The sequence below is a fragment of the Hippocampus comes genome, unplaced genomic scaffold, assembly GCF_001891065.2.
Source record: "Hippocampus comes isolate QL1 unplaced genomic scaffold, H_comes_QL1_v1.1 scaffold110, whole genome shotgun sequence".
Classification (NCBI taxonomy): Eukaryota; Metazoa; Chordata; class Actinopteri; order Syngnathiformes; family Syngnathidae; genus Hippocampus; species Hippocampus comes.
Genome location: NW_017805498.1, coordinates 1439118 through 1448900, shown reverse-complemented (window position 1 = coordinate 1448900; position 9783 = coordinate 1439118). Strand labels below are relative to the sequence as shown.

The window sequence follows — 9783 nt, the reverse complement described above, 5'->3', positions numbered from 1 at the left end:
ATATATATATATATATTTAAAAAACAAAGATGGATTGTATATTTGTGTCAAATATGTTGTGTCCCCACAACATTAACATTGGCATACCATATAACATGTTTTAAATGATAAATATTGCAACAATCCAAAAGTTGTCTTCCATGAAAATGTGTGCCTTTCAGACAATTACAAATACAAGCATAACACTGGTGTCGAACATCTTGCAGAAACCACTCACAAAAACTCAATTTTCTGTGCCTGGTAATTTTGCACCTTGCGTTGTTTGGTCATCTGAACAGCAGTAATTTTGTCTCCCAAGTTCCAAATGTCAGCTTTAATTCCAGCAAGCTTCTTGCTAGAAAGACACATGGTGCTTCGACAATGTACATACAGTACACGCTCTGAGCTGCACTCTCCAATCACATGGACATTGACAGTGCAATTCAAACAGCATTTAGAATGTCCAGTATTTGTCCTATTGTAAGAATACACGCAAACCGAATGTATATATTGTTTGTTGCCTTTAAAAGGAGATTGACAGTACAAGGGTTTGAGTGAGGTGGTTAAAAGGGAGTGCAAGTTCAGGAAGAGGCAAAAATATTTATCATGCTGACACTGTATTCTTGATTCTGTAGATAAGCTAAAGCGAGTGACAATAGGAAAATAAATATCTGAGTGAACAGTAAGTACTGTAGTTGACTTGAAACTGCTCTCTTGATCATAATTATAGTTGTTTAGGAAAGTACTACAACTACTTCTTATTTGCTTTGGTCGTAACAATACTAGACTGTGTTTTGGTACTGAGCTCCCATAAAAAATGTGGCTGCTAAAATGCTAACATCTTTTTTTTTTAATGCTGGATTTGAATATTAAGCCTTGAGAAAAATAATAAGGAAAAAACAAAAGACCACTTGTGCTCTGCTATTATATGCGTTTTTTTGGGGGGTGGGGGGTGGGGGTGGGTTGTCCAATGCTTTTATGTTCTGGATTGTGCCTCTAATGACTGCTTAACTGGTCAGTATTACCACTCATTTGTCTTCTGTGCACATTGTGCTATTCACTCTTCAGTGCAGGCAGACGGAACATCACACATACACGACGACGACGTCAATGTGGCCACTCACACATTAGGAGGTTTTATTCTTCCAAAACACCGCTTGTGGAGCCCCAATCTGTTTACAATGAAAAAGTAGATATTCCACATCCAGCCACCAGTCGGCATCAACTAAGTGTTCTGCATGTGTTAGCTTGACCTGATGTGTGACCACCACAGGCTGTATCGCAATAAAGACACAAATGAAGAAAGTGTTTTTTTTCTTCTTCCTGACAAACATCATGGAGCACATTGGTTACATTGATGTCATTTTAATAAATAAATCCAGAAAAAAATAAGTACAAGGCTCCAGAGAGACGAGGTCCTCTAATTCAAAGCAGAAGAACAAAACACACCAGGGAGGGGCAGGCAGGCTGCAACTGTACAGGAATAATCACTTCTCTATTGAATCTGTTCTTGGTACAAATTTTACGCTTACAGTGCTGCCGAAATACAAGCGACAATCAAATTTCACGCTTTCTCGATAAGCGAGGAATGTATGCCCGGTTGCATACCCAATTTCGGCATGAAACAGTAGAAATGAACACAAATAAGCTGCTCTGCAGGCTACAGGGAAAGTATATGTGTTACTGTACAGTAGCTTATTCTACAGCTTTGGCTCTTATCACTGTACAAAATGTATCTACAATTATCATCTTTGCCTCGAATAAGACATGAGTGGATGTGAAAATACACCAAATATACACGGAGTGACTCCTCTACCAATATGTAACACGTGATTCATATTCCAAGATGTACAGTAGTAGGAAGCTACCGGGTGCTGTACTGTGTGCAATCAAGGTAACAAGACAAGACAGCGGTGTCTTGCTAAAGCCAAGACACGGTATGGAGGTATACGGTGATAAATAACGCTTAAGAGCATGCACAGCAAGTCACATGGTTCCCATGACGATGGTTGGCAAACCTCGCAACACTTCGAAGTGTCGATCGCATCCTCGATGTGACAACAAAAAAAAAAACTAGTAGGGCGAGTGATCAACGGACGGAACATTAAGAGGACGGAGAATGATACAATCATCTCAGTCTGAGGCATATTATAGCATGTGGCGTATATCATAACATTGTAACAGTCTCTCAGCTTATATTAAGAGGTTTGTAACCAGAGAAGCGGGTTGTGCAAAGGGAAGAAGAAACAAGTGCTTAGTTTTTGCGTTTTGTTTTGTTTTTCTGTGAAGCCTTCGTTGTAGGCAGCTCACGAGGACAATTTTCTCTCCTTCCGCGTGGGTACAGTGTGCTTGCTACGCTCACCAAGTCGCAAAGTGGCTCCACTCAAACCACTGTGCCGTCGACAAACTGGAGCTTTTAACTTTGTGATTCCTGCTCAAGTGTGCACTCGAAACTCTCCTGTGGTCAGCTTGGAGTATGCGTGCGTGCGTGTCATTTAAAGCACATGGCAACAGTTGTACTGAGCCAGTGGGAGGATCTTGGCTTTGTTGTTTGTGGGGATGTTGAAGGCCAGCGCTTTCTCACACAGGGGCAACTGGAAGAGGCGCTCGCGAAGCTTGAGGCTGTGGCGTTTCCCCGCCGGCTCCACCCTGGCGGCGGCGGCGGTATTGGCGGCTTCGTCCCAGGGCCCGGTCGTATTGCGCGATTGGGATCTGTCCGTTACAAAGTCATCCCTGGCGCCCGTGTCCGTCCACTGCTCCTTCTTCTCTCCGCGGTGTGTCTTTTGGTTTTTCGGCGTTGCGGAGGCGGCGGCTTTGTTGAAGTTGTTGTTTGGTTCCGTCTCTTGGTGGGGGGCTTTCTCACTCCACCCCTGGCAGCACGGCACCCTCAAAGCCGCCTTAGCCTCACACGAGGCGGGGCGCTCCGGCGCGTGACTCACGAGATTGTTTAGGTGAGCGACCGGTTGGTATGAAATCACGCTGGCGCTTTGCGTGCGCTCTCTTTCCGTGTCCACTCCAGCCTCCTCCTCTTCGAATTTCTCCCCCATTTGCTCTTCCGCCCTTTCCTCTTGATCGTCCGCACCGTCCAGCACGACCTCAACCTTCTTCTGTGGCTCAGTCACAGACAACGACAACAAACCTTCACACTCTTTGGCCAGGTTGCTCTCCTCTACCTCGTCCTCCTCCTCTTCCTCTTCCTCACAAATCTGCAGGAGAGCTGGGAGGTTCTTGGCGACGCGAGGTTCCTCGGCCGGCGGCGGGTGAAGCGAGTAGCTGAGGTTGACCTGCCGCGGCGCCGGTAAGGACTGCGGCTTGGCGGCGAGCAAGTCGCCAGATTCGACCATTCGGGAGAGCGGCGAGGTAGAGGAGAGGGCCCCCGAGAGCCAATGGGGAGGCGCCTCTGGGCTGAGCAGCACATTGTCCAGCCCCTGTAACCAGCAGTGAGCCTCAATCTCCTGCAGTGACGCTCGGACTGATGGATCCTTCTGGAGCATCCTGGAGATCAGACTGTCAAAGAAAACACAATCAGATAATACAGCGAAAAAAAAGTTGTTGTCTGTCATTCACTTAAAATGCATTTTTGCGGTGGCCTGTCCCATTATTTGACCAGAGTTTTGTCAATCGTACGGCGATATATTCAGAATTTGCGGGGAGAACATGCAAACTCCACACAGGAAGGCCAGAGCCGGAATCGAACCCCGCACTTCTGCACTGTGAGGCCGACATGCTAACCAGTCGCCCACTGTGCCGCTGGCTCTGAATCCCTACAATCCAAAAGGCTAAAGATTCACATATACTACAACACGGTTACATTTGCAGTTTCCAGGAGCAAGTAAGCAAAGTATTTCCAGACAGAGTAAGAGGAGGATTTTTATTTCTTTATTTTTTTTCTGCAGTGGGCTCCGTAGCGGGGCATCTTGGTTCAGGAGGAAGCGGGTAAAGTGCTTGGGAACATGCTCAGTTTCGCACTGGAGAATGACAACCCAAACACTGGCGCAAGGCGGAGGGCCCGCCAATGGTGTGTCGCGGCTGCTGGTTGATGTGGTGGTGGCGGGGACTGAGATAACCGGCTGACCAGTGCGTCATGACGGTCGATCTGCCTTGGGCGCATGCTGGGCGGCCGAAGGAGGGAAAGCTGGAGCAGCAATTTTGGGCCATTGATAAAAACACGAATAAGTCCAAGTTGCATTCCAACATGACCGATGTTCATTGGGAAGTGTGCTTGTGGCTCACTATCAGCAGCTCCAATCCGGACTCCCTCCCCTGGCCGATTCCATTCAGCACAAGTCATCCGAGTCAAGTTAAGGAGAGGAAATGTACTCTAGTTGTGTTGTGCAAAGATGGCTGGTTCATGCAGCGATGCAAGATACACCTATTGTGCATGGAAGGAATTCAAAGTATATTTTAAAATAAATACATGATGAAATAAATAAGTGAGATCATTTAGAAGGGGGTCATTTTATGAGTCGCTCGCATGCGAAATAAGTGTGGGCACCGCTGTCGATGCACACATTTCTTTTGGGGAAACATTGACTCATGGATGAGGAAAAAAGGGGCTCCCGTTTCAGTTTGAGTTGCTCTGTCTTTGCACATCATATATGCAAAAAGCAACTCCGTCAAAGATGAAATGTTTTCATTCATTCATCCATCCATTTTCTGATCCGCTTATCCGCACAAGGGTGGCGGGGGGTGCTGGAGCCTATCCCAGCTGTCTTCAGGCAGTAGACGGGGGACACCCTGAACCTGTTGCCAGCCAATCGCAGGGCACGCACAGACGAACAACCACCCACACCTAGGGACAATTTAGAGTGTTCAATCAGCCTGTCATGCATGTTTTAGGAATGTGGGAGGAAACCGCAGTACCCGGAGAAAACCCACGCAGGCCCGGGGAGAAAATGCAAACTCCACACAAGAAGGCCGGAGATGGAATTGAACCCGGTACCTCTGCACTGTGAGGTCGACGCGCTAACCACTGGAGCACCGCGCCGCCCATGAAATGTTTTGACATCTGAAATATGCGTCTACAATTTTTATTTGAACCCTTTTACAGTGGACAGCTTATCATGTTATCAGGTTACTGTTAATGCTTTTGTTTAGGTTACATTTGGTTTTGTTTCCTCGTGTGCCCTTTTTGTCGCCACCTATTGTCGTCATCAGTGTCCCTTGTGTTTAACCAATCGGCTCCCTCAACCCTTTGTGTCTTGTCCGGGTGTTTCTCGTTTTCTCGTCACTTTGCTTGTATTTAGTTGCCTGGGTTCTGTCAGTCTTGGTTGGATCATTGTGAGTGTCTGTGTGCTCCTGCCATGTTTTGTTTCTGTCATCGGTTCTTGTTACTTTGTTTCCTTGTGGTTTTCAGGACTTTGTTCGAGTACTTCAGTTCGTTTTTTCCAGTGTCCTCCTGTCTGTATTTTTGTGAAATACAGTATATCTTGGTCAGTTCCACCCTACTCCTCCTGCCTCCCGGCTCTTTGGGGGTCCTCCACCTCACCATCATGCATCCATGACAGTTACAGGGTGCATGAAAGGGTGAATGTAAAGGACATCGTGCATAAAAAAAAAGTTCTGCCAGAAAGAAAATGCATGCACGGGTGTCTCGCCGAAATCATATGATAAATTCCTCTGTTCATGCTTTTTGCATGATTTTGGTCTTGAAAAGTTCTCTTTTGTGTAAAGTTACATAAATACAAAAGCACGCTGTAAAATAGTCAAATGTTCTGCCTGTAATTTGGTTCTGTGTTGCTGTGAATATTAAAGGAATTGAAAAATTATGTAGAATTTTGAATTTAAAAAATTCAGATGATTAATCTGTTATCTGAATTTTTTTCTTCTGCCAAACATCACCCCTTCCATTTCACTGAAAATTGTGGTTTCCATGAAAACCGGTTCTGTTCCCTAGCCCCGTGTTTCCCAACCAGGGTTACGTGTGCCCTTAGGGGTAAACTGGCACTTTGCGGACATTTAATAATTTCTGTCCAAGATGCTAAGTAAATATTTTCAGTCAGTTCATAAGCCTGTTAATGAAATGATATCGGCGCGCTGCAACTTGTTTCCCCGGAGAAACAATAATGAGTGTCAGATTAAGGCTCAGAGGACTGCTAAAAAAAAAGAGCGTGTAACTGTTATAGTGGGTCTGAACTATTTTGAGGTGAAATATCTGTTCAAAGGGGGCTCGAAATTCTGATTAAAAAAAAAGTCAATCCGGAAGAACATTCTGTTCATGTGCCATGGATTCAGATGAATGTCATCCACATTTCTCGGGGGCCCGACACAAGCTCATGAGGTCTGTAACGAATATCCCCAAGGTTGTTCTGTTCTACTCAGACGCCCCATTATGTGACCATGTGAGCGCCGATTGTGTCGGATCAGCTCTAACCCGCAGTGTTTGTGGTCAAACATGCAGTCATTGGGTGGGAAACATTTATGCTTACTCAACTGGAAAACAAAATGAAAAGAAACACACATCAGTGGTGTGCAATGACAACAATGTACACTATGTGACATTTTCACCCCGGACATTTTTTAAAACACCACAAATGATCAGTTTTAGACCCAATTTAGCACCGTATATTTTCTCCCAGCCATCACTCTGTTGAACACATATCTTTTAGGTTTCAAAACCTTGAAGCAGACTTCCTGGAGAAGAATGTCCATGTCCAAAAGAGGACATAAGGTCCATTCCGTAATATTGGTATACCAAGTAACTGATTACCGGTAATTTCATTTAGATTCTTTTGTCTTTCTCATGATTTTAAAATCTGAAATGAATGCAATTGTTTCTGATCACAAATGCAATTAATTCTACTTACAGGTCTAATGACTACGACAGGAAAAAGATGATTGGGAAAACAAAACAAAAAAAAATGTTAATTTACCTTACTTTCAGAGGTTATCAACAAATACATTTGTGAAGCACAGTGATTAGATGTGCTTGGTTCAACTCTTTTCCAACACTACGTTGCAGGTCAAATGTAATATGTGCTGCACGACCTACAACTTGTAATGACTGTGCTAACTGTAAGTTGCCTTTGAAAAACTAACACTTGTCTTGCTGCCTATTCAAGGCAAGTGCCCACTGAGTGTTTAATGAAGCATGTCTGTGTACAGTCCAACCAGAGCACAAAATTATTCGCTGAAACTAATGAGATGCTTTTACGGTCACTAGCTATTTAACACAGGGTGACTCACATGTATTCGGTAAAATCTCGGAAGCCGTCAGTTGCGCAAGGCATTTAATATGTGGTGCAAAGATGAGGATAAAATGGACGTCGCATCGCATAGGCACATTTTGTTTTGGCGGCGGCGAACTACGACAGTTGAGTGATGTGTGGGGTATGCGGACTTACTCTCTGCAGTGGCCTGAGACGTGGTCGGGGATGGAGTAACGACAATCCAGAATCATGACCAGAGTCTCACTGTCATTGGCCTCCTGAAAGGGAGGGACCCCGCACACTAACATGTACAAGATCACCCCGAGGGACCAGATATCTGCAACACACACACACAACAGAATCAATAGACATGCTGTCAGGTACAAGGCAAAGCAAGGCAGCTTTATTTATGTCGCACAAGGTAGACATCATTTTAACCAAAAACTGAAAAGCATTTTCAAAGCCAAGTAAAGAAATAATGAGTTCACTACTATGAATGTACACTGAAAAATGAGGAAGGTAAATGGGACATCCGTGTTTCGGCTTTTTGGGATTCGGCGTATGACATGAAGCCACAGACAAACATGACTGCTGGCGCGGAGAGGGGATGTATTTCCTATGGCCTCCCTCCCTTTCCTTCCCTTCCACCTCCTTGTCGCGTACACACACACACACACACACACACACACACACACACACACACACACACACACACACACACACACACACAAAAGAACGATGGGACGCACGCACACAGTCAAGCGTGGCTGTTCTGATGTTGAGCTATTTTGAGAATGATCTTTCTTTTGCTCTTTGTTTCTGTCCTTCCTTCTGTAAATAAGAAGTCATTGCACATGCCAAGCCTGATATGCATGTGATCGAAAGAAAAAGAAAAGGAAGCTGAATTTCTTTAAAAGGCAGTGACATAATGTGAGTTGTCATGACATTGCCCTTTCAAGGTTATTTTAGTTGAACCGTAAAATCCAGGAAGTAGTCAAGCGTGTCCTTTCCTATGCAGAGGCTCAGATTATGAGAGGCTTATAAAATCCTGGTTAGATTTGATGGTACAGATCAGAAAAGTAACAGTGAATTCTTCTGTAACCGGGGGCAGATAGAAAGGAATAAAAAAATGTTTCATTTCAGCATCTTCAAATATGCAAAAGCGAAGCAAATGACGGCACTCCATGTGGCAGACTATCACAATACTCTGTATCTTTGAGTCGACACAATGAGACAGCAAAGAACATGCACAGGAACAACAACATGATGCACGCAAGTGCACATGAAAGAACAGGAATACATACAACTGGGTCATGTCCATCACACTCTGTAGGTCGCAGAATTATTTCAGGCGCTAGCCAATGCACGATGGCTGATGAGCACATCGCGCAGTAGAATCGATACCAGATATACCAAACTTAATTTTACGGTATTGGTTACTCATGGAGGCTACCGATACTTCGGCGGGGGATCTGACATTGAATAAGTCTTCCTCTGCAGTAGATGCCGGAGCCTATCCCAGCTGTCATTGGGCAGTAGGCGGGGCACACTCTGAACTGGTTGCCAGCCACTCGCGAGGCACACAGGGACAAACAGCCACTCACACTGACAATAATTATTCTTGAATATTTTATTTGTTGGTGAAAAACCTCTGCTCCACACTTCAGCCAATTTCTCAGTGATAGAGTCAAAATGCGTGGGATGAAGACCATATTTTTTGGACACTACTTTTTTTTCCACTGACAGAAGCAGTTTGACACATTAACCAATCATTGTATGGTCTTAGGTCCTTGTTTACAATTTTTTTGTCATTGTGTTCGATGAAACTTTATAAATCAAAAGTACCCGGAGTCGGGAGCTTGTTTCAGTGATACTCGTACGGGTATCGGTCTGAAAAAAAAGTGGGATGGTACATCCCTAATAAATACCATGTGGCTGTATTTTATTTGTTTTATCGACACGTTCATTTGATTTTAATGTATTGATATAAAAATAGAAAACACCATGGTTCAGTCAGCTCTAGACACCAGCACACACAGCACATTGTCTGTTAGGACAGTCCAAACAAGCATGCCCAGTTGTCGGCGCACAATGTACACAGTCACGCTCGTCGTCTCTGTTGAGAGAACACTTACGCAAGAGAAGCCACCGAGCACTGTACCAAGCTCAGAAGCAAATATCACACGGACAAAGTACACATTGTCGACGCCATTAGTGGCCCACTGACCATTCAGACTAGCAATAAACTGATAAGATGCTTATTTTCAATATTACTGATAGCTATCCACACTCACCATGGACTGGGCTTCAGTGCCCGTTGGCTTCATAATTAATCTTGAAACAAATCTTATGTTTGCCGCATAATGCAACACTTTCACAGTATTTCTGCCATGGTTTTAGGATAGGATATCTAATTACCGTATTTTCCGCACTATAAGGCACTTCGGATTATAAAACGCACCTTCAATGAATGGCCTATTTTAAAACTGTTTTCATATATAGGGCACACTGCATTATAAGGCGCATAGAAAGGAAGCTACAATAGTGGCTGCGGTTGCGCTATGCATCCACTAGATGGAGCGACGCTGAAAGGAATACAATATGTGGAAATATGGTAATGGTGGCCATTCATAATTGAAAATTATTATTAATTATA

General features: G+C 44.3%; 1 protein-coding gene across 1 annotated transcript in view; it reads right to left on the bottom strand.

Annotated features, from left to right (window-relative positions):
- Nucleotides 1-1296: 1296 nt before the first annotated feature.
- The window catches only part of snrkb (SNF related kinase b), an 18798-nt gene continuing 10311 nt past the window's right edge, over nucleotides 1297-9783 (bottom strand). The window contains exons 4-5 of the mRNA XM_019876948.1: nucleotides 7323-7464; nucleotides 1297-3486 (exon numbers count right to left, since the gene is read on the bottom strand). Of these exons, the coding sequence (XP_019732507.1) occupies nucleotides 2475-3486; nucleotides 7323-7464 (1154 nt within the window). The 3' untranslated portion in view covers nucleotides 1297-2474. The remainder of the gene's footprint in view (nucleotides 3487-7322; nucleotides 7465-9783) is intronic.